Consider the following 25,799-nt stretch of genomic DNA (forward strand, 5'->3'; position numbering starts at 1 on the left):
AGGAAGATATAGCATTGGGAACACATTGCAACACTTATATATGGTATGCCTGTCCCCTGCTTGCCTTTTTAAAATATAAAAGTGATTATTTAGAATGAGAAATCACAACAGATTACAATTTCTGGAAAGCTGAAAAAATATCATAAACATAGGTCATAAATATAGGAATTTTGACAAATTTCATTTTGTATGACTTTAATCAAAACATAAAAAATTGTGTTTATAATTAACATGTTCTGCATTACTGAGAATATTCCTTTTATTCCAATAAGGCGTCAATGAGAATTGAAGTCTCTACTTGTTTACACATTTATTTCCAATACCTGTCGATATGTGACATCTTCACATAGTGATGTGACCCTTGGGCCCTACCCCTTCATGTCACCATGCAGGATGAATCAGCAAAGTATTCCTGGAAACCATTCCTATACCAGGACAGGGAGCAACAACCTATCTAGACATAGAAGTGAATGTGAACTGATAAACATACCCCACCAGTCCTACTCACTGAATCCCCTACTTAGTTTCACTGTGACTGAATCTTAAAAATGCTTGTAGCTACTCAGTAGCACCAGATATGAGGCAACATTTGACCAAAGTTTGCCAACTTTACAAAAACATAACCAAGTAAACACACTTTTAGGGATGCTACTAGAACCCTAGAAGGGGCTTGTGGAAGAGGGGCGCCTAAAGCTTTAACTTTGTCAGTTTCCTGATACTTTCAGAAAGTAGAAAGAAAGAAGAGAAGAATGGGAGAAAGGTAAGGAGATGAGGAAGGAAAAGAAAAGAAAAAAAAATCAAATATTATTTTGAGATAATTTCCATGCAGTTCTGCCCTGAAAAAAAAAGGATTTGGATCAGTGATTTTTCATAATCCCCATCCAGTGCAATATTCCCATGATAATAAATGCATATATATATATGTATATAGAATTCAGTATAATGATTTGTTTAAATGTACTGAAAATTTTTCATTTAAATAACAGCTTTCACTTAAAAGTAGTTATCAAGCAGTATCTTTATTCAAACAGCGGTAGTGCTATGCTACCTAAACATTTGTAGAAGTCTTTTAAGGTTGTTTCTCATTAGATAGTGAGCTATACAAAAAAGTAGGGTCTTTATTATACTCTCTACATTTTAACCTCAAATGTTTAGCTGGGCATGGTAGTGTATGCCCATAGTCCCAGCTACTCAGGAGGCTGAGGTGGGAGGATTGCTTGAGCTAAAGAGGCATAGGTTGCAACAAGCTGAGATCACGCCACTGCACTCTAGCCTGGGCAACAAAGCAAGACTCTCTCAGAAAAAAAAAAAAAAAAAAAAAGGTTTAACATAGCTTTGTTTAAATCCTCTTTAACACTTAACACTTAAATTTTTTTATTTTAAAATAAATACAGATACAGAAAACTGTATCAGGGAAATGTATAGCTAATAATAATTATTTTATGTTATAAATATCTATATTTCATATTCTAAATATAATCTGTTTTAAGATTAATACTCTTGGCCGGGTGCGGTGGTTCAAGCCTGTATTCCCAGCACTTTGGGAGGCCGAGGTGGGCGGATCACAAGGTCAGGAGTTCAAGACCAGCCTGGCCAATATGGTGAAGCCCCGTCTCTACCAAAAATACAAAAATTAGCCGGGCGTGATGGCGGGCACCTGTAGTCCCAGCTACCTGGGAGGCTGAGGCAGGAGAATCACTTGAACCTGGGAGGCAGAGGTTGCAGTGAGCCAAGATTCTGCCACTGCATTCCAGCCTGGGCGACAGAGGGAGACTCTGTCTCAAAAAAAAAAAAAAAAAAAGGTGAATACTCTTGGAACCAACACTCACGTTGAGAAATGAAACTTGTCCAGCCACCTAATAAGCTCTTCCATACCCCTGTCATAATTACAAACTCCCTCTTCCTCTCAAAATTAAGCTCCTTTCCTGACTTGGATAGCTTCACTTCCTGTATTTCTTTACTTTTTAATCATCTAAATCTGCGTATTTTGATACCGTGATGCTTCATTTTGTGTCAACTTGGCTAGTCCATGGTACCCGGATATTTGGTCCCAGATTACTGAAGATGTTTCTGCGAAGAGATTGTTTACATGAGATTAACATTTAAATCAGTAGACTATGAGTAAAGCTGACTGCCCTTCATAATGTAGGTGGGCCTCATCCAGTCAGTTAAGGCCTTAATAGAAAAAGACTGACCTACCCTGAAGAGGGTAGAATTCTGCCAGCAAACTGCCTGTAGACTTCATGTGCAATTCTTCCCTGTGTCTCCAGCCTGCAGGCCTCCCTGCAGATTTGGGGGTTGCCAAGCCTTTACAATTGTGTGAGCCAGTTCCTTAAGTCCTGACCCCTACCCCCCCCACACACATATATGTATGTATATATATGTGTATACACACACATACACACACAGAGTTCTCCAGAGAAACAGAACCAATTGGGTGTATATATATACATCCAGAGAAACAGAAAACTCTAATAATAGATGCTATTCCTAGACCCTATAGTTTATTCATGCCAATTTTAGACATTGGATGTTTTTCCCCCTACATTGTAGCCCATGAAAGATATTTTTTAGACCTTTCAAAATCTACAGATTTCCCCTCCATCCCTTTATTTTGCTTATACTTTTTCTATTGTAGAACCTGGGCTGTTCAAGCTGTGGAATTTCCCATAGTCTGCATTCTGCCAACTGCATATTTATGGTACAAATCAGCATATCCTTCTGCCCTTTGTATTTTCTGCTGATTGGAATCCAGAGGCTTAATCAAATTCAGGTTTGATTCATTTGGCAAGATCATACATGTAGTGTGTTTTTCATCAGAAAGCATATATTGTCTGGTTTTCTTTTTGTGATTTTTGCAGCTATTGCTGCTCATCACTTAGATCATTGAGGGTTGTAATATGGTGCTATTCGGATTCTGTAATCGCTTTTCTTTTTCAAATGGCTTTTCCAAATGGCTGCCTATTCTTAAATATGATGGCAGGAAGAAATCAGAATCACAGCTTCCCTGTACATGAAGACCTTCAGTGCTCATCATCACTATCACCTTTGTAAACCCACCACATCCACTGGAGCTAGTAAAACTTAACTGCTAGGAGGAAACAAACACTAACAGCAAAATGACATTGCCTATTTGAATGGAAGACAGTGTGGGGGGAAAGCTAAAACTCTAAAGAGTAACCTTCAAAACTATTTTGTGATGATAAGTCCTAAGCTAATAATACACATCATAGCAGAATTTTACATGGATTATCTCATCTAGTCTTTCTAACCACCACATGAGATACCCTTATCTACATTATAGGGAAACTGAGGCTTGGAGAGCTTCACGGATCAGCACAATAGACTCAAGCTCAAGAGACTTAGACTATTAGACCAGTAGGCTAGGTCACACAACTCATAAACAAGTTAAATTGGATTCAATATCATGATTCTAAAGTCTACAGTTTTAACCATTACACACATGCAGGGAAGAGTTCAGAAACAGTATAAGTGAGGTTTGTGCAGAATCCTCAGCTTTATCAGTTCTATGAGTTGCTGTTAGCACTGAGAGGACATTGAACAGATTAACAGTTGACCAATACTAAGGCAAAAAAAAAAAAAATTACTGCACCCTCACCCTTGGGCATGGAACATTCAGCAATTCAGCTTTTATTTTTTATTTTTTGAGACAGGATCTTGCTCTGTCACCCAGGCTGGTTTACAGCAGTGTGATCTCAGCTCACTGCAACTTCCACCTCCCGGGCTCAAGTGATCCTCCTGCCTCACCCTCCTAAGTAGCCAGGACCACAGGTGTGTGCCGCAACCCAGGGCTAGTCTTTTCTATTTTTGATAAAGATGGGGTTTTGACATGTTGCTCAGGCTAGTCTCGAACTCCTGGACTCAAGTGATCCACCCATCTCAGCCTCTCAAAGAGCTGGGATTACAGGCATGAGCCACCGCACCCAGCCAGTAAAAAATTTTTTAAAGCAATGTATATAAAGCCTCTATAATTAAAACTGTGATACTGGCACAAGAATAGATGGCCTGAACAATGTGATAGAATAGCAAGTCCAGAAATAGAACTAAGGGAGAAAACAATTTAGCATATGATAAAAGTGGCATCTAAAATGAGAAGGGGAAAAGTTGACTTTTAGTAAACGGTACTGGGATAACTAGATAGCCACTTGGAAAAAAATAAAATATACAACTGGATCTTTTCTTCATACTATGTAACAAGATAAATTCCAAATGAATTAAATAGCTACATATAAAAAGTGAAATCACACATTATTAGGGGAAAAGCGTATGAATTCCTTAACAATCTGGAAGTTAGGATAATCTTTCCACCTATGACTCAAAGTCCAGAAACAATGAAGAAAAAGAAAGAATAAATTTGACTACATTAAAACAAAAACACCAGGAAAAAAAGAAAAAAAAAAACCACTAAAAGCTAAGCCAAGTCAGAAGACAAATGACAAATGGAAAAATATATTTGCAAATTATATCACGGACAACACTAATGTCTCCAACATCTAAAAATACAGAAAAGACCAAAAGCAAAATGGGCAAAGGATATGAATAATCATTCAAAGAAGAAATTAAAACGGCAGTTGAGTGAAATGTAGTGGAATTGCCATCATAAAAAGAAATGACAAAGATCTGCATTAGCATGGCGTAACTAACCTCTAGGATATACTGTCTTGTGTGTGTGTGTGTACACATTTAGTTTTATTGTAACAAAGCAACTTGTACACTTTCAACGTTTAAAACCGAGCATCATTTTTCCAGTGAAACAAAAAGAAAATATAAAAACAATCAGGAATAAAATTACAATAGAGAATGTCAATTCCAAATAAGATCCTAGAGGTTCTGCTGAGTCTCCCATTGAGTGGCAGCACTCAAGTCATCATTAGGAGAGAATTTATTTTAAAAGTGTCATCTTAAACTGCAAGGATGTCTGTCAAATATCACAATTAAACATGCCAAAGGAGAAGCCATGTTGTCAAAATGCCTACTTAACCCACCCAAACATCTCAAACCCACCCTTTGCTGACCTTCTATAACCCCATTTTTTAAAGTTTTTTTCTTTCTTTTTTTAAACAAGAGAAAGTAGATAGATACATGTTGGTAAATGCTAACTGCCCATATTGTCCCTTTGACCTACATAGAGACACAGTGTACTCTCTGAGCCCAATATACAGAGAAAGGAGGAAAAAAGCTAGAATTCTATGCACTACGACACAGGGGCCTAGCACCCTCCAGCTTCCAGCAGAGCGAAGGGAGCAGGTTTTTCTTTTTCCCCACAGAGCTAGGTTGTGTTGATTCCGTACAGTTTTTGTTCAGACAGGAAGGGATAAAAATGAACTTCGAACAGAAAGGGGAAGAGACCCTTTTCCCAAGGTATTTCCCCCAAATAAGTTGAGAACCATGGAGTAGAGAAAAGAGACCTCAAGAACAGGGCAACTGAGCACAAGAGGCAAAAAAAGAAAAAAAAAAAAGAAAAAAGAAAAGACTGCAACTTGCTCCTAGGGACTAGAGAAAATTTTTAAAAAGGAAGGTTGGAATCCATCAGTGTTCTATTTGTCATCTTCTCCTTCATCCTCCTCTCCTTCCTCCCCTTCATCATCATCTTCATCTTCTTTACCTTCATCCTCATCCCCTTCTTCATCAATATCTTCTAATCCTTCCTCCTCTTCATCATCATCATCTTCTTCTCCTTCTCCTTCTTCATTATCCATATTAGGAACCAAGTTGTACTGCAATGGGTTTGGCCAAATATCATCTTTGATGAGCTCTCCTAACTTATCAGCACCTGCATCAGAATGGTCAGTAAACCAGGTAAAGCAGCTCTCTGGTTCCTCATGCTGCCTCTTCCTGCTGGCTTTATTCTGCGTTTGACTTGAACATTTCATCAAATCCTTTCCAGATTTCCATTTGATTTCAGTGGACTTCGAAGATGGATCACCACTCTCATTCAGATGAAATTCTTTGGAGAAAACTTTATTTCCAAAGAAAGGATTTTCATCAAAATAAAAATCTATTCTGTAACCTGATTTAATATCTTCAAATTCAACTTTGGTCAAATAATGCAGTGCCTCTTCATCCTCCTCCCCAAGCAGTGCAGACATTTGTGGATGGCTGACAAATGTTGTTACCCAAAAATCTGGTATTTTGGTGATCAATTCTGACCTCTTCTGAAAAAATGGTTGGCAGAGTTTTTTATATTTCTGTTCTACTTTCAAAATCTCCTCACTGTCTTGTTCATTAAGTCTGTCTATTTCATTTTGTACTTCATCAATGTGTTCAATTGCTTCTTGCTGTTCTTTTTCTCCCTTCTTCAGTAAGCCTGCAGAGGCTGATGTGTCCTCTGGTCCCAGAGCAGGAGGTGGTCTTGGTTTCTTCTTTTCAAGCAGGAGTGGAGACTGGCGTTTAGGGGCCATGCTGTTAGGGAAGTCCAAGAACCAGACCACGAGTCTCCTTGCTCGTCCGGAAGCAGGCAGAACACTCTAGTATATACTGTTAAATGAGGAAAAACAAGAGGCAGAATAGTAAATATATAGTATGCATGTTACCTTATGTTTAAGAAGGGGTGATCTGAGTACATGGAATATGTGGAATACACACATATACATATACACATTCATTCTTTTTTCCAAGGTAATAAAGGAATTTACCCACTTTATTTCTAGTAGTATATAATTTCACTTTTTATATTTAGCTGTCTTATCCATTACATTTTTATATATAGTTTTATTTATTTATTTTTTTGAGATGGAGTTTCGCTCTTGTCACCCAGGCTGGAGTGGAGTGGCTTGATAATCGGCTAACTGCAACCTCCACTTCCCAGGTTCAAGCAATTCTCCTGCCTCAGCCTCCCGAGTAGCTGGGATTACAGGCTTGTACCACCACGCCCAGCTAATTTTGTATTTTCAGTAGAGACAGAGTTTCACCATGTTGGCGAGGCAGGCCTTGAACTCCAGACCTCAGGTGATCTGCTCACCTCGGCCTTCCAAAGTGCTGGGATTACAGGTGGGCACCACCATGGTCAGCGAATTTTTATATATAGTTCTTAAAAACAACAACAACAACAACAACCAAAAAAACACTACTCAGCTGGGCATGGTGGCACATGCCCAGAGTTTCAACTACTCAGGAGGTTGAGGCAGGAAGATCACTTGAGCCCAGGAGTTCAAGGTCAGCCTGGACAACATGACAAGATCTCTCTCTCTCTCTGAAAAGCTTTTTGCTTTTTTTTTTTTAATTTATTGAGATGGAGTCTCCATCTCGACTCACTGCAACCTCTGCCTCCCGGGTTCAAGCGATTCTCCTGCCTCAACCTCCCGAGTAGCTGTGATTTGAAATTTTTCCTATTAAAACATTCACTTTTTGTTTTGAAACAGGGTCTCACTCTGTCACTCAGGCTGAAGTGCAGAGGCACAATCACGGCTCACTGCAGCCTCTAACCCCTGGTTTAGGTGATCCTTCCGCTTCAGCCTCCTGAGTAGCTAGGACTACAGGCATGTGCCACCATACCTGGCTTTAATTTTATTTATTTATTTATTTATTTATTTATTTATTTATTTATTTATGAAGTAAGTAAGTAGAGACAAGGCCTTGCTATGCTGCCGAGGCTGTTCTTGGACTCCTGGGCTCAAGCAATCCTCCCACCTCAGACTCCCAAAATGTTGGGATTACTGGTGTGAGCCACCAAGCTCAGCCTAAACATTTTTAAAGAGGGAGAAATAATGCATCAAAAATGGGTTTGTTTTCATGAGATTGAAGTTCTTGAAAGAAGTTTTTCCTTCCAAGGCAATTTTACCTACATTTATTTTTCACACATTAAGATCACAGTTAAAGATAACCCTAAACCAAATTACGAGTTTAGCCATGTTTACCTTCACAGCTCCCACCGCTAGTTCCTTAAACTCTCTTTTCCTCCTGATCAAAAATCCTTTCAGGAAGAACATCTGAAAACCTCACTCACATTAGGGATAAATGACTACAGAGATGAATTAAAATAAAAATAATGCTTTAGGTTAAATTATCTAATGGTAGAATGTGAAGCATCAATGACTATATATATATATATATATATTTTTTTAGAGACAGTCTTGTTCTATTGCCCAGGCTAAGTACTGCAGTGCTGCAATGTGATCATAACTTACTGCAGCCTTGAACTCCTGGCCTCAAGCAATCCTCCCACCTCAACCTCCCAGTGCTGGAATTACAGGTGTGAGCTACCATGGCTAGCCATGTTTTGTTTTTTTAAGGGAGTACTTACTTATTCTTTAATCATTTCACATAGCTGCCTAAGCTACCTTAAGTTTTGTTATTTTTATATATATTTCTTGAAACGAGTCTTGCTCTGTCACCCAGGCTGGAGTGCAGTCGCACGATCTCGGCTCACTGCAACCTCTGCAGCGAAATGATACAGTTAAGTGATTCTCCTGCCCCAGTCTCCCAAGTAGCTGGGACCACAGGCACGCACCATCACACCTGGCTAATTCTGGTATTTTTAGTAGAACCGGAGTTTCACCATGTTGGCCAGGCTGGTCTCAAATTCCTGACCTCAAGTGATCTGCCCAACTCGGCCATCCAATGTGTTGGGATTACAGGCATGAGCCACTACACCTGGCCTAACTTAAGTTGTTTTAAGATAAAACATGAACCAGAAATCATTCTGTCGCCCATTTGCAACCAGAGAGTAGCCTAGTTGTTACTTTATCAGATGATAAAGAGGCCTGGTAGAAATCTGGCAGGGCTTTGAAGGGAGTCTGGTGCTAGACTGCCTGGGTGTTTTTTTTGATTTTTTTTTTTTAACCTGTAGATATTTAAGGTATACAACATGACGTTTTGACATACAGAGTGAAACGATATAGTCAAGCACATATCATCATCACACATACTTTTTTTCCCTTTCACCACACAGTTACTTTTTTGTGGTATGAGCACCTAAAATCTACTCGCTTAGCAAATTTCTAGTATACAACAAATATTATTACCTACAGTTCTCATGCTGTACATTAGATCTCTATACTTACTCATCCTACATAAATGCAACTTCCCCAACCACCTTTCTACTGTTTACGTACTTTTAAAATATCCTATATATGAGAGTATGTATGCAGCATTTGTCTTTTTTTTTGAGATGGAGTCTGGCTCTGTCACCCAGGCTGGAGTGCAGTGGAGATCTCGGCTCACTGCAAGTTCCACCTCCTGGGTTCACACCATTCTCCTGCCTCAGCTTCCTGAGTAGCTGGGACTACAGGTGCCCGCCACCACGCCTGGCTAACTTTTTTTGTATTTTTAGGAGAGACGGGGTTTCACCATGTTAGTCAGGATGGTCTCGATCTCCTGACCTCGTGATCCGCCCACCTTGGCCTCCTAAGGTGCTGTACAGGCGTGAGGCAGTATTTGTCTTTCTGTGCCTGGCGAATTTTACTCAAATTTACGTCCTCCAGGTTCATCCATGTTGTCACAAATGGCAGGATCTAAACCCCGTCTCTACTAAAAATGCAAAAAATTAGCCGGGCGTGGCGGCGAGCGCTTGTAGTCCCAGCTGCTTGGGAGGCTGAGGCAGGAGAATGGCGGGAACCCGGGAGGCGGAGCTTGCAGTGAGCCGGGATCGCGCCACTGCACTCCAGCCTGGGCCACAGAGCGAGACTCCGTCTCAAAAAAAAAAAAAAAAAAAGAATGAATATTATTCCATTGTATATATACAACATTATCCATTAATCTATCCTAGGGACAGTTAGGTTGTTTCCATATCTTAGCTATTGTGAATAATGCTGCAACAAATATGAAAGTGCAGATATCTCTATGAGGTGCTAATTTCATTTCCTTTGGGAATATACCCGAAGCGGGTTTGTTGGATCACGTCGTAGTTCTATTTTTAATTTTTTGAGGAACCTCCATACTGTTTTCCATAATGGCTGCACCAATTTACATTCCTACCAAGAGTGTATGTAAATTGACTAAATTTGCCAGTCAAAAAAGAAAAGATAAATACTGTCTGGGTTATAATATACCATTATTATGGTGTAACACACCATATATTATAGTGTGATATATGACATTGTGTGACCTTGGCCAAGTTACCTATCCTTTGTATGCCTCAACTTCCTCATCTGTAAATTAGGTTTGAGGACAGTACCTAGCTAAATGGTTGTTGTAAGGATTAACTGAGTTAAAACACACAGAGCAAATAGAGTAGCGTTTATCACATAATAAAGATTCAAATATAAGCTACTATTATGTTATCTTTGACACCCCTCTTTTCTACAGGAATAATTAAGAATCAATTATCGATCCAAGCACTTGGGAATTAATTTAAAAAATCAATTATCCAGTTATATTTTTCAGAATTAAGATGTCCAAATATTTGAGAGAGGGCATTATCTGAAGAAATGGTTACTTCTTGGCCAATCTTATGGTACACATACAAAGACCATATATTCCTCTCCCCACCTTCTTTTTTTTTGGTAGAGACAGGGTCTCCTTATGTTGCCCAGGCTAGTCTCGAATTCCTGGGCTCAAATGATCCTCCCGCCTTGGCCTCCCAAAGTGCTGGGATTACAGGTGTGAGCCACCGCAAGCTGGTCAATATATTTTCCAAGCAATTCCTTATCTTCACCTTGTGCGTAGAGTTTGTGAATGAAACAGAATTTTTTTTTTTTTTTTTTTTTTTTTTTTTTTTTTTTTTTTTTTGGAGACAGGGTCTTGCTGTGCTGCTCAGGCTGGAGTGCAGTGGTGCAATCATGGCCCACTGCAGCCTCGACCTCCCGGGCTCAAGCCATTATTCCGCCTCTTCTTCCCAAGTAGATGGGACTTGCCTGGCCCAAAGCAGAACTACTGAGTTTTCTTCTTTTGGAGGCAGTAATCAAATAAAAAATAAATACCAAAACCTTAAATGATAATCACGTTTGCTACTTTCTTTGGGACAAAATAGAATTCTATATTTCATCCATCCACCACTTCACTGCTCAAAGACTTTGCCCCTTACCTATTTCTCCCTTCTTGGTCATAAATGTTAGGGCATTATATGCAAAGCCCCGTCCTATTAACTGAGCTTTCTCCGATCAAGTCCAAAAGCTTATATGAGCTACTCTGCGGATACGAAGGGGATGGGGCCTTCTAGATGCTGTAAGTACCTCTTATATTGGACTCAGAATTGTTCTGACTGGCAGTTTATGAAGGTCTTCCCCTACCCCTCCCATCGCCAATTTTTCTTGCCCCAAACATTTATACCTCAGGGTTAACAAGCCAGGTAAGTGAAGGTGTGTGACTCGCCCAGTCTTTCGTTGGAAAAAGTGTAGACCTGTCAGGAAGACGCATACAAAGGCTGCATGTGCTGATTTGAACTCGAGCCTCAGTAAAACACTGAATGAATGAACAACAACCGGAAGGGAAAGTAGAGGGGAGGGGATAAGGAGCCTGAGGACTGGTTTGCCCCGCGGGATGGTCCAGGCCAGAGCCATGGGAGGCGGGGTGCCCGCAGGCAGAAGTAAACAGAGCGAGTACGCCTGCGCACGCTCCTCCCGGGTCACGAGCCGGCTCGGCTCTGGGCCTCTGAGGCTCCCCACCGCGGTCCGGCTGCTCTGTGAGACAGTCTACAAACCGACAAGAGGCGTCAACCTTTTACCCTAGGGGGCGGATTTGGGTAGGAGCCAAGTGTTCGGTTGGAAACGCCCCCTTCTTCCTCCTGGGCGGGGCAAATGAGGCCAAGTACTGGGCCTCTAGGGCGCCGTACCTCTGTGAGACATGGCTCGCTGTGGGGAAGGCAGCTCGGCCCCGGTGGTACTTCTGAGGTCCACTGGAGTTTGCAGTAAGGGGTTGCAAAGGAAGGGGCCGTGTGAGCGGCGCCGGCTGAAGGCGACTGTGTCGGAGCAGCTCAGCCAGGATTTGCTCAGGTAGGAGGAGGCGGGAACTCTGGCTGCTTCAGTTCCTAAATCGCCCACCTCCGCCCCGAAGCTGTGGCTTCTTTCGGCTCTGCCTCCCCCTGCCTCAGCACTTGGTTCTCCTCGCCTCAGGCGACTGCGGGTCGTTAGTCTCCCCACTATTCCGAAAGTGGCTTCGCTCGCCCTGGGATAACCAATGCGGAGCACCTCGACACCATGTACCAGATTCAAAAGGAAAACAAAAAAGCTTAATTATGTGCGGCACCAGTTTGCTAGAAATATCTTAACACAGGCACGCTTAGTTTCATATCACTAAGGTCGGGGTGGATCCAGGTCCTGAACACAATTTTTAAAATAAGTTTATACAATTTTAGGAAAAAGAATAAAATTAGAAAAATGATTATTTGAAATGAGGAAACAGCAATACTATAGTCTTGGAGGTCTCTTCTGAGGTCTCTTTAAACAGTTTACCTGAAATGCTTCCTGACTGCGACCTGGCTTCCTCTCTCCACCTAGAGCTCTCTGTAGCTCCCAGTAACTCTCATCTCCTGTCAGGACCAAAGCAAATGGAGGGTCGTCCTGACATTTAACCTTTGTAAGCCTCATGGATATCCATCTCGGGTTATTGGGAATCCGGTTAAAGTAATTTCAGCTTGCAAAGAAAATGAAGCTTAGAAATATGACCTAGCTAATTTACATTTCCAGCAAGACATTGATTCTTATATTTCAGTGTGCATCAGAATCATCTGGAAGGCTTGTTAAAACACAGGTTTGCTGGGTCCCAGACCATAGTTCTGATTCAGTTGGTCTGAGTTGGGACCGAAATTTTCCATTTCTAACAAGGCCCCAGGTGATGCTAATGCTGCTGGCTGGGGTGACTATGAGAACCACTGAAGTAAACATAATTACTAATAACTAAAAGTTGTGCAGCATTCTACTTTTTTTTGTTTTTTTGAGACAGAGTCTCGCTCTGTCGCCCAGGCTGGAGTGCAGTGACGGGATCTTGGCCCACTGCAACCTCCACCTCCCGGGGTCAAGCAGTCCTCCTGCCTCAGCCTCCCGAGTAGCTTGGATTACAGGCACGCGGCACTACGCCCAGCTAATTTTTGTTTTTTTAGTAGAGACGGGGTTTCATCATGTTGGCCAGCTAGTCACGAACTCCTGACCACAAGTCATCCGCCCGCCTCGGCCTCCCAAAATGCTGGGATTACAGGCGTGAGCCACCGCGCCCAGCCAGGATTCTACATTTTAAAGTGCTTTCTGTCAAAAAACCCGTACTTAAGGCTCTGATAGCTATAAACAGAATTTATCAAAGAAAAAAAAATTTCCCTTTAATTTGGGACTACCTACTGGGGAAGCTACTTTGTCTCTACCAGGGAGGGACTGATGAAAAAGATGGAAAAAATAATACTGAAGTTGTTAACGTTTCTAGGGTAACACATCTAATTTATATGAAGAAAATGAGGTTGAAGTATTGCTAGTGAACGATTTATCCTCATCTTAGTTACAACTGAGGGTAGGACTCAGAACTCCCAAATTCTTATTATAAACAAAAATATATATAGCAAGATTTTTTTTAAAAACAAAACAAAATGTCTCACCCAACCACCTTAAACGTTATACTAAATTTTCTCCAAGCATAGCAATGTCATTTATTTATTCTAATAACTAAAAGTTGTGCAGCATTCTACTTTTTTCTTTTACAAATACGAAGTATCTAGCACCGACCACGTACCTAGCCCGGTACTAGGTCTTAAGTAATAAAGGTTAATGTTGTTTGTTCTTACACTCTAGTGAGAGAGGTAATGGCTAAATAAAAGTGATAGTTGTGGTGGGGTGAGTTGAGAAGACTTTACAGGGTGACATTTGAGCGAGCTCTTAGGGATTGGTTAAGAATTGATTAGGCAAAGATTGGGAAGGGAGAGGTAGAGGATATCTAAACAAGGGGAATAACTTTTACGAAAGCACAGAAATTTGAAAGAGCTTGATTGAATTTGAGAAAGCAAGTCGTGTTAGACTCTGCCAAAGAGTAAGGAACAGAGACACTCCTAGGTTACCTGACGTGATAAGATATGTAGAGAAGTGAGGAAAAGTGGGAGACAGTTTTAGCCCTCAAAAAGCCGGTTCCAGTGTCCAACCGGAAAGTTGTTTGGGATGTAACAGTCATACAATAAGACCACATCGACAAATGGACTGTTATTCAGGGCAGTTGTAAAAAAACAAAACTAATATTTATTGTCATCCTACTATTTGCTATACACTGGGCTTACATGAAATGTTTTACTTACTTCTCTCATGAATCCTGTGAGGTAAGCCTTGTTATTCTTATTTAACACATAAGGAAACTGAATGTTAAAAAAAAGAAATGATGGTGGCACCTGTAGTCCCAGCTGCTTGTGAGGCTGAGGCAGGAGAATTGTTTGAACCTGGGAGGTGGAGATTGCAGCGAGCTGAGATTGAGCCACTGCCTTCCAGTCTGGGCATCAGAGCAAGACTCTGTCTCAAAAAAAAAAAAAAAGTGATGGAGTCAGAATAAGAACCTTGACAATCTGGCTCCAGAGACTTTCAAGTGACTTGCCCAGGGTCACATAACCAGAATATGAACCCAAGCAGTCTGCCTCCTCTACAGTAAACTGATCTTCCAGTTAACTTTGCACCTTCATCTCCTCTTCTCTCCTTACCCATTTCTTTTTCTACCATAGATTTGCTTAAGAATGCTCTTCAGTGCCATCAGTTGGTTTGTGTTTGTTATAGAACATCTTTGCTCAAGTTCTCCTGCTTGACTACTACATTGGCCAGTGGCTAACCTTGGTTCAGTCCATTGTCCATTCAGATGTGATTAGGATGTAGGGGCATGTGGTACAAACCAGGGCCACATATAAGTAATAAATGAATTTGGTAGCTTTATTTGGAAGGAGATTGTATGGCAGGCAATCAAAGTGACAGTAGGTAAGGGTGAATGGGTAGACTAAGACTAGATCATAGGGGCTTTCTTTCTCCAGTGAAATGTTTGTGATGTATTCCAGAAGCAGTGGAGAAACATCAGTGTTTTTAAAATAGGGAATTAACACATTTGGATCTGGAATTTAAGGACAGGGAAATTGGAAATGGGACCAGCTGGGAGATTTTATAATAGTCCAGGGATACATAATGACAGTGGAAATGGAACAATTGATAGACTTGGTGACCGATGACATGCTGGGGAACAGGGTAAAGGAAGCATTGAAAATGGTCCCAAATCTTAGGATATTTGAAAGGGAAGCATGTAGGCTACTACCATACCACCCTGAACAAGCCTGATCTTGCCTGAAAGGGAGGTGTATAATAAATGTCCAGCTAGCTATATCCAGGAAACAACTGGAAATGTGTCTGGAGTAGAGGAGGGAAGTTGGACTAGCAGATTGGTAGTATCATTAGCACCCAGTTATCCAAATATGAGAGAGATCCAAGTTATTCCCTTCCGTGCCAATTTTACCAACTCCTGCCAATTTTATTACCTAAATATATTTTAATGTCATCCCCTCTTTATCACCATTGATCCTCTCCTGGCTTTATTCATCTGTGTGGTAGTTTTCTCATCTTCATTCTCATTTTCATCTGACTCCTCTTCTACACAAATTTATATATTTTGAAAAATAAATTTGCCATTGTTTCAAACCAGTTACAGGGCAAACACACCTGATAGCAATAATGTAGGCATAACCTTAAAATGACCCTGTATGGTGGATGTACCTGCGTGTGTTGCGAGCTAGGGAATCTGGGAGTCGCCATCCCAGAGATTAGTTCCTTGTCTGTGAGGAACATCTGAGCTCCTGGGCCCATACTGTGGAACATAGGCTGTAAAGGGGATTGAAGCTGTGAGTTTGGGGGAGGGGGGTGTCTATGAAGATTGCTAGGTGGAGGACATTAGGGGAAGGGGGTTAAGTGAAAATGCTGTATCACCTTCTATGCTGCTTGCAAGGGTTTGCAGTTTTCCTTCCCAGTCCATCACCACCGGACTGTAGTTAAGGTGGATATCTTGTCTGACCTGCCACCACTGGACTGTCTTCCCTGTATGTAAACCCCTAATAAAAGCCTATGTCTCGTTTGCTGGCTCTGGGTCTCTTCAGCCTCTTGAGCCTGTTGCCTTCCCTGTTGAGGTTAATAGAGGTTCAGCACAGTTTTGTGACTCCTTTTTCACTGTAAGATACAGTTAAGCTCTTTGCCTCTTATTCATCTTTATCTCTGCAGCTTCATCTGCCATTTCACACCCTCTCAATACTTTATGCTGACCGATGTATAGTTCCACACTCACACATATCTTTGTAAGGAACATGGAGCCAGGCACTTACCTTGCCTTACTTCTCTAACCAGCTCTTACTCAGTGTTTAAAATCCCATTTGGTTTTCATGCCCTCTATGAGGTCTCCTCTTTTGTCTGTCCCTGAACAAAATTTACTTATGCTATTGAATATGTCACACACTTTAATTTTCAGACCTGGCTTCCCTACTATACTATAAACTCCCTGAGGATAGGTATTATGTTTTAGTCATCTTTGTGTTTCCAGTGCTTAGTACATAGTATTTGCTCGGTAAATGTTTAGTGATAACTGGGTTTTATCAGCAGTCTAAATTGCTTTAGGTAAGTTATGCTACATTTTGAATGTTTGTCCTCTCAAAACTCATGTTGAAATTTACGGCCTGGTTGGGCATGGTGGCTTATGCCTGTAATCCCAGCACTTTGGGAGGCCAAGGCAAGCAGATCACTTGAGGTCAGGAGTTCAAGACCAGCCTGGCCAACATAGTGAAACCCTATCCCTACTAAAAATACAAAAATTAGCCTGGCATGGTGGCACGCATCTGTACTCCCAGCTACTCAGAAGGCTGCGGCAGGAGAATCGCTTGAACCCAGGAGGTAGAGGTTGCAGTGAGCCAAGATCACGCCATTGCACTCTAGCCTGGGTGAGAGTGAGACTCCATCTAAAAAATAATAATAATAATTTACAGGCTAGGCAGGTGGCTTATTCCTGCAACCCCAGCACTTTGGGAGGCTCAGGGGATGGATTGCTTGAGCTCAGTGTTGGGGTGATCGGACCCAACACCAGGCCTTGGGGGCTATGAAGTTCGGTGGAGTCAAAAGAATGAGACAAGACATAAAGTGGGACCAGGGGACAACACTAGTATGGAGGCTGTGAGGGCCCTGAACTCTGGAAGTCTGCACTATTTATTGGCGATCAAACAAGCAGGTGGTAAGGATGTGGGGGTTGAAAGAAAGCAGTGTATCAAGTGCATGATCTACAGTTCTGATGGTTTAGCATTTTCTTTGAAGCATATGGAACATGTTCTGCTACTTGAGATAATGGGAAACATGTTCGTCTAGTTTAGGATACAATTGATCTATGAGCCTGGGAGTGCTAGAAGCAAGGAGCCAGAGACCATGAGGGGTTTTATGCCCTGAGCCCTGGATTCCATCCAAGCCATGAGGGGTTTAATGCCCTGGGCTTAGATTGTGGTGCGGCAGGGCAGCCTTCCACCCTTCGGCACAGAGCTTGGTGTTCCAAAGGCAACGAGGGGTTTTAGACCCTGGACCCCAGACATGTTCCAAGATTCTTTTACATTCTGTCAGACATGCAAGCCCTGCCTCAGCTTTTTTCCTGACACTCAGCTTTTCCCCAACACTCAGGAGTTTAAGACCAGCCAGGGAAACATGGCAAAATCCTGTCTCTACAAAAGATACAAAAATTATCCAGGTGTGGTGATGCTTGCCTGTAGTCCCAGCTACTTGGGAGGCTGAGGTGAGAGGATCCCTTGAGCTCGGGTGGTGGTGGTTGCAATGAGCCGAGATGGTACCACTGCACTCCAGCCTAGGCAACAGGGCAAGACTGTGTCTCAAAAAAAAAAAAAGAAAAAGAAATTTAATTGCCATTGTAGGAGTATCAAGAGGTAGGACCCGTAAGAAATGATTAAACCAAGAGGGCTCCACCCTTGTGGGTGAGATTGGTAGTGTTATAAAAGGATGAATTTGGCTCTTTCTTGCTCCCTTTTATCCTTTATCCTTCTACCATGTGATGACTTAGCAAGAAGGCCCTTGCAGATGGTAGCACCTTAATGTTGGACTTCCCCGCCTCCAGAACTGTGAAGCAATAAATGTTTGTTCATTATAAATTACCTATCCTGTGGTATTCTGTTACAGCAGCACAAATGGACTAAGATAGGTGAATACAGTAGTTGGCAAAGATATGAGATGGAAAGAAGCTGGGCCTTGGCATCGAGACTTTGCTCCAATCTGTACTTCCTCTGGACTTTACTATTCGATGAGCCAGTAAACTCCTTAATGTTTAAGCCAGTCTGAATCAGATTTTCAGATTTGTAACAGATATAAAATATACTTGAAACTGATAAAAGTGGTTCTATCAAATAAAAAGCACTGTATTTTCACATTAACAATTTTATACACACTTTTTTTTTTCCCCATTTAGCAAGTACTCATGAGCATCCATTAGCAGCAAGGTGGATTCCCTGCCAATGGTTGTATGGCTACCAGTTGCAGTGCTTCCTTATTCACTTGAGGGGTGGGATGGGGGAAGGAGGGTGGGAGGAAGGAACACATTGAGTGTTTGTACAGTTTCTGTTTCAATTAAAGTTTGAGAGCCCAACACATTTTTGGGCAACTTTAAAAATTACTTATGAAAATAATTTATTGAAAATATTGACCAAACTAAGATGCATCTGTTTGGCCATTATTTTCAAGGTTCTGAAAGCTTTTGTGCTCTGAAGCATTTGTTTTGTCTAGGGTAAAATAGGATCATTCAATAAGCAGATATTGAACTCTTGCTGTATACTGAAGATACAGTTTTTGCCCTTGGGGAGTTCATTGTCTAGTAGGGAGAAAGATATGTAAATATAATGATGCAATGACAGAAATACTATAATAGAGGTATGCACTGAGTCTGATGGGATTAGAGGAAGGAGCCATTAACTTGCTGCTGGGGGAGTATGAGTGTCATTGGCAACTTTCTAAGCTTTCACTGTAATGGATATCTTTATCCGTTACTTGTACCTCCTGTAGTGTACTGGTGTGATTGCCAGTTTTACATATCCTGTAATACAGAAGTCCTCTGAGAATACGTACCTTGCTGATGATATTGCTATAGTGATATGAAGTATTATTTAATATTTAGAGAGTAAAATATATAGTTACTGCAAAGAGACAAAAGATTATATTATGACATTTTCTATTATGTTGATTGCTATTCTTCTATCACTCACGGATACATGTAATCAGTGGGCTTTACAGTAACTATGTCTGTACATTAACAAAGGGATTTGAAAGGGTTTACCTCATGAATCCATCATTTAATGATAGATTAGAGCATAATTCTATTTGTGGGAGTGGGAGACAGGAAAAGAGACTAAATGTCACATTTTTGACAGCCACGCCTGGATTTCTGACTTGGTAATTAACATTAGCCAGAACTAAGTACCAGTTTCTAACCTGAATTTTCTACTGACGTGTGGTTTGTTGCTGTCATTGACTATTAGCTTTTTTTTTTTGGCTTCAATTTAAGTAAGATTTTAAAACATTGATTCTTTTAAGTAATTAAAGATCATGTCAACTTTGCATTTTAAAAATAAATCTAAAGAAGGTAGTACATCTAAAGGCAAATCAACATAAGTAGCAGAAAATAATTTTTTATTATCAGAAGGAATTCATAAGAAAAAATATTTTGAAACAGTAGTCTTACTCTTTTAGTGAAATTATGTTTGTTTTCCCTATTAATTTTAGAAAATTAGGCTCTAAGCCAATATTAAACAATGTTCTTTGGAATGAACTGAGGACAAACTCATTTTTATATTAACTTTATGTTGCCTCTGTATTTTTTAGCTTATGTGTTATTTTTAAACCTACTTTATAAAAATATGTATATGTTTCTTAGCATCACTAATTAAACTATGATTCCTTTTTATTCCTTATAGGCTTCTAAGGGAAGAATTCCATACAGATGTTACCTTCTCTGTGGGTTGTACTTTGTTCAAAGCACACAAAGCAGTCCTTTTAGCAAGAGTTCCTGACTTCTATTTTCATACTCTTGGACAGACATCAAATAGTTTAACAAATCAGGAGCCTGTTGCTGTGGAGAATGTTGAAGCTTTAGAATTTAGAACGTTTTTACAGTAAGTGCTTTCTTTATCCATGTAAGTCTAATATGTAATTGCTTATTTTCAACATGTGTGTTTTATTTAATATATTTTCATATGTATTTTGTAACCTGATAAGGAAAATCCATTCACTTAAATTCCAAATTATCTTAGTAATTAGTGTTAATAGAGGCTAAGTGTTAATATTAGAAGCTTAGTACTGGTAGAGGCTAAGCATTAAGCTAAGACTGATCCTGAGAAAGGGGAAATGGTGTGCTCTGTAGTAATTTAAATGAATTATTCTATTCCAGGATTTCTCACTAGTGGCACTATTGGCATTTCAGGTTGTATAATTATTTGTTGTGGGGACAATGCTGTGCATTTTAGGATGTTTAGTTGAGACCGAAATACCTCCAGACATTGCCAGATGTCCTCTGGAGGTTCTGATTGCCCCCTGTTGAGAACCATTGCTACGTACTGACTTCTGTATTGTTGGTATGTGAAACTTTATGTATACTTATAAAAATATAACATCATAACTGTTTTTATTCTCATGGCTTATGTCTTAGTCCATTTGGGCTGCTATAACAAAATACCTTAGACTAGGTAATTGGTGAACAACAGAAATGTATTGATCACAGTTCGGGAGCCTGGGAAGTCCAAGATCAGGGTGCCAGCAGATTCAGTGCCTGGTGAGGGTTAGTTACTTGAAGACAGCATCATCTCTGTGTCCTCACATGGCAAAAGGGATTAACAAACTTTCTTGGGTCTTTTTTATAAGAGCACTAATCTCATTTGTGAGGATGGAGCCCTCATGACCTAATCATCTCTCAAATGTCCCACCTCTTCATACCACCACATTGGGGATTAAGTTTTGTCATATGAATTTTGGGGATGGGGGGACACAAACATTCAGACCATAGTAACTTGTATTTGGTCAAATTGTTTTTTCAGAACAGAACATCTTGGAGATTCATGTTTTAACTCAGAATTGTCATCAGCTAAATAATGGGAGAAACCAGTTTAAATTAATCTTCATTCTGTATTTCATTTCTTTTTGTTGTTGCGTAATATTTCATTGTATGGCTCATCCACATTTTGTTAATCCATTCGTTGCCATTTAAATTGTTTCTATTAGTACTTTTTGGCTATGATGAATAATGCTGCTATAACACTTATATACAAATTTTTCTGTGAACCTATGTTATTATTTTTCTTGAGTATATACCTAGGAGTGGAATTGCTGGGTCATATATATAGTAACTATGTTTAACCTTTTGAGGAACTTCTAAACCGTTTTCCAAACTGGCTATAACATTTTACATTCCCACTAGCAATGTAAGAGGGCTTCAGTTTCTCCACATCCTCAACATACTTGTTATTTTCTTCTGTATTTTTTATTATTACCCTCTTTGTGGATGTGAACTGGTATCTCATTGTAGTTTTCATTTGTATTTCCCTGATGACTCATGATGTTGAGCGTTATTATCATGTGCTTATTTGCCATTTTTATGTCTCTGGAGAACTATCTACATCCTTTGCCCATTTTGAAATTGGGCTCTCTTTATATTATTGACTTCTAAGTGTTCTTTATATATTCTGTAATGTTAGACTCTTATCACAAATATGATTTATAAATATTTTCTCCTATTCTCTGGGTTGTCTTTTCACTTTCACGATGGTATCATTTATGACACCAAAGTTTTAAATTCTTATGTAGTCAGGCCAGGTGCAGTGGCTCATGCCTGTAATCCCAGCACTTTAGGAGGCTGAGGTGGGCAGATCACCTGAGGTCAGGAGTTCAAGACCAGCCTGGCCAACAGACGGCAACCCCGTCTCCATTAAAAATACGAAAAAGTTAGCTGGGCATGGTGGTGCATGCCTGTAATCCCAGCTACTTGGGAAGCTGAGGCAGGAGAATCACCCGAACCCAGAAGGTGGAGGTTGCAGTGAGCTGAGATTGTACCATTGCACTCCAGCCTCAGTGACGGAGCAAGACTCCATCTCAAAAAAAAAAAAAAAAATTATGTAGTCTAGCTTATGTAATTTTTCTTTTGTCACTGTGCCTTTGGTGTGATGGCTAAGAAACCATTGCCTAATCCATGGTCTTGAGGATTTACTCATTAATATGGTTTGGATTTGTGTCTCCACCCAAATCTCATGTCAAATTGTGATCCCCAGTATTGGAGGAGGGGCCTAGTGGGAGGTGACTGGATCATGGGGTTGGATTTCCCCCTTGATGTTCTTGTGATAGTGAGTTCTAAGGAGATCTGGTTATTTACAAGTGTGTAGCACCTCCTCCTTGTTCTCTAGAGCTCTTCCTCCTTCTTTGACCATGTAAGATGTGCTTCCTTCTTCTTCGCCTTCTGCCTTGATTGTAAGTTTCATGAGGCCTCCCCAGCTATGCTTCCATGCCTTCCTGTACAGCCTGGGGAACTGGGAGTCAATTAAACCTCTTTTCATTATAAATTACACTGTCTCAGGTAGTTCTTGATAGCAGTGTGAGAATGAACTAATACACTCGTGTGTGTGTGTGTATGTGTGTGTGTGTATGTGTGTGTGTGTATGTGTGTGTGTGTGTATGTGTATGTTTATGTGTGTGTGTGTATATATTTTTTTGAGACAGGGTTTTGCTGTGTTTCGTAGGCTGGACTCTTAACTCCTGGGCTCAAGTGAGTCTCCCGAGTAGCAGAGATTACAGGCATGTGCCATGATGCCCAGGTTACTCCCATATTTTCTTCTAAGAATTTAATGTTTTTATATTTTTAGCTCTTACATGTAGGTCTTTGATCCATTTTGAGTTAATTGCCATGTATCATGTAAGGAAGGGGTCTAGCTTCATTCTTTTGTATGCAGATATGCAGTTGTCACAGCACCGATTTTTCCTCCTCCTGTCCTTTCTTTTTCTTGGATTGTCTAGACACTTACTGAAAATGAGTTGCCCATTGCTGTGGACTGCAGTTGTCTCCACCCAAAATTTATATGTTGAAGCCTTAGCCTTCAGTGTGATAGCAGATGGAGATCGGGCCTTTGGGAGATAGGTTGAGATGAGTTCATGAGGGTGGGGTCTTCATGAGGATTAGTGCCTGTATAAGAAGACTTAGGGTGGGTACAGTGACTCATGCCTGTAGTCCCAGCACTTTGCGGGGGCAGAGGCGGGTGGATCACTTGAGTCCAGGGGTTTGAGACCAACCTGGGCAACATGGCAAAACCCAGTCTTTACCAAAAATACAAAATATTAGCTGGATGTGATGGTGTGCAGCTAATAGGCCTGGTTACTCAGGAGGCTGAGGTGGGAGGATCACTTGAGCCCAGAGGCAGAGTAGTGAGCTGAGCTGAGATCATGCCACTGCACCAGCCTGGGCCTCAGAGTGAGACCGTCTCCAAAAAAAAAAAAAAAAAAAAAAAGAGAAAAGTAAAAAAGAAGAGGCTCCAGAGAGTTTGTGCGCATACTTACTGTATCCCTGCCATCCAAGGACACAGTGAGGCAATGGTGTCTGGAAGCCACGGAGCCCTTACTAGAACCCAACATACTGGCACTTCATCTTGGTCTTCTAGCCTCCGAAAACTGAGAAATACATTTCTGTTGTTTAAGCTACTTAGTCTATGGTATTTCATTATGGCAGCCTAAGTTAATTCACCCATAAATGTGAGGGTTTATTTCTGGTTTCTCAGTTCTATTCCACCAGTTTGTATGTCTGTCCTTAATGCCAGTGCCACTTATCTGTTTTGGCTTTTATGAGAAGTCAGTTGGATTTTTGTGTTTTTATGTCCTTATGTATCTTTTATATGTCTAAAAAACTTCTGGAATATCTGTCCTTATATCCCAGAAATTTTTTAAATGCCAGTCTTTTAGTTATTTGCTGACATGGTTTTTGCCTATAATCAAAATGACATTTACATTAGTATAGAAAATTATCTTTGGGTAATTATATTTTAAGTGTATTTATGTGATTGGCTTACTCATTTTATGCTTTAGCAGTTGCTTTAATGACTTTTCTCTTTATTGTTTCTGTTTCATGTGTGAAGCTCCTATGGAAAGCATAAATGGAAAATTGCCTAACTTCGGCTACCTGTGTTCATTAAAATAATATACTATAATTTAAGCGGATACTTTAAGTACAACTTAGAAAATCATTATCGTTTTTCAGTACAGGTTATATGCTCATCATTGAGTTTGAAATACCAATTTTTGGTTTGTTTTGTTTTGTTTTGTTTGAGACAGGAGTTCCACTCTTGTTGTCCAGGCTAGGGTGCAATGGCATGATCTCGGCTCACTGTAGCCTTCACCTCCCGGCTCAAGTGATTCTCCAGCCTCAGCCTCTTAAGTAGCTGGGATTACAGGCATGTGCCACCATGCCTGGCTAATTTTGTATTTGTATTAGAGACGGGGTTTCTCCATGTTGGTCAGGTTGGTCTCGAACTCCCAACCTCAGGTGATCTGCCCACCTTGGCCTCCCATAGTGCTGGGGTTACAGGTGTGAGCCACCGCACCCAGCCAAAATACCAATTTTAAAATGTACACTTTTTTCTCCTAGTAGGTGATAGAGAATTGTTATAAGAACAAGCTTTGTGGTGAAGCCAGTTCTACCACTTCTGTGTGAACTTAGACTAATCACTTACCATTAGTTTCCTCATCTGAAAAATGGGCACATTAATAATACTTACAGTGGTGTTGTGATGGTTAAATGTGATGGTTATAAAGCACTTAGCACAGTGGCCTGGGCATATGGTAAGCACTGAATAAGATTGTTTTATAGGTAGTGACTGCAGATATGGCTCAAATGATTCAGTGGAAAGTTGTACTTGCTTTATGAGCTCATGATTATTGCATTATTCATAATAGCAGGTGCTATGAAATTATACACTTCTTCAGCTGTTGAGTGTATGTTTAAAAGAAGATCCTTGGCATAGATCAGATTTTTATATATTAGAGAAAGGGAGACATTACATCAATGATATCCTTTATTTGTTTTCGTTGCAAGTGATTAGAAAATATTGAATTAGACCCAGTATGAGAGAGTGAAGGAAGCACTGGACTTGGCAATAAGACAGATCTGCCTTCTGGCTGTGCATTATCTTGTTTTACTGTTTTTTAGCCTCAGTTTTCTCATTTCAAAGAAAGTAGTTGGAGTGGCTGGCTGTGTGCTTCATAGCACTTCACAGTGCTCTATTTTAAGCACTTAATCATATTCTGTTTTGTATTAGGTTAGTCGTGTGTGTCTGTGATTATGTAAGCTCCTTGAGATTAGATTGTCTCATTGATGTGCACATCTCCATTGGTGCCTCATGTAGTGTCTTGCACATAGAAAGCCCTTGTGATGTACCCTTTTTTGCTTTCAAAGCAGATTGCTTTGACATTTGTCTGTATGAAAAGAAGGCAAAAGGAAGGGAGTACAATGGAAAATGTTGACATGAAAATTTCTTCTAGTGAAAATTCTGATAAAATAATTTCTTGAATTTTTGCTTTGTGAAATTCAGTCCTTGTAAGTCTCTTCAGTTCACATCCTTTCTTTTTAAGTCATGGATAAAGATCTTCAAATAGTCTTTTATGGTACTACTTATTTTAGCCTTTTGGTGTACACTTTGTGCACTTGAGTTAGAATGTGAAATACAGCCTTTGAAAAGTTGTTTTATATGCAGTGACTTCAAGATATAGCTCAAATGATTGTCAGTGGAAAGTTGTGCTTGCTTTATGACCTCATGATTAAAATTCAATTCAGGATCATAAAAATCTGATTTCCCAAGAAGACTAACCTGGTTATTGTTGTGAGAGTGTGTATGCATGTGAAAGGGAAAGAAA

The 25,799-nt window shown here is 40.3% G+C and overlaps 2 protein-coding genes across 2 annotated transcripts in view; one reads left to right on the forward strand and one right to left on the reverse strand.

Moving 5' to 3' along the window:
* Positions 1 to 5,558: 5,558 nt before the first annotated feature.
* On the reverse strand, positions 5,559 to 11,299 carry SETSIP (SET like protein). The gene is made up of 2 exons (XM_030934903.1): positions 11,230 to 11,299; positions 5,559 to 6,498 (listed from the first exon to the last, which is right to left on the reverse strand). The coding sequence occupies exon 2, from the start codon at positions 6,420 to 6,422 to the stop codon at positions 5,559 to 5,561; it is 864 nt and encodes a 287-aa protein (XP_030790763.1). The 5' UTR covers positions 6,423 to 6,498; positions 11,230 to 11,299.
* A 176-nt stretch (positions 11,300 to 11,475) lies between these two features.
* LOC104667804 (AP2-interacting clathrin-endocytosis protein) overlaps positions 11,476 to 25,799 on the forward strand; it is a 106,696-nt gene continuing 92,372 nt past the window's right edge. Inside the window, exons 1-2 of the mRNA XM_010370374.2 lie at positions 11,476 to 11,891; positions 19,835 to 20,032. Coding sequence (XP_010368676.2) covers positions 11,743 to 11,891; positions 19,835 to 20,032 — 347 coding nt within the window. The 5' untranslated portion in view covers positions 11,476 to 11,742. The remainder of the gene's footprint in view (positions 11,892 to 19,834; positions 20,033 to 25,799) is intronic.

This window comes from Rhinopithecus roxellana, chromosome 8, assembly GCF_007565055.1.
Source record: "Rhinopithecus roxellana isolate Shanxi Qingling chromosome 8, ASM756505v1, whole genome shotgun sequence".
NCBI classification, from domain to species: domain Eukaryota; kingdom Metazoa; phylum Chordata; class Mammalia; order Primates; family Cercopithecidae; genus Rhinopithecus; species Rhinopithecus roxellana.

Coding starts and splice junctions, on each gene's coding strand:
- SETSIP (XM_030934903.1), bottom strand. CDS start 6,422: ATGGCCCCTAAACGCCAGTCTCCACTCCTGCTTGAAAAGAAGAAACCA.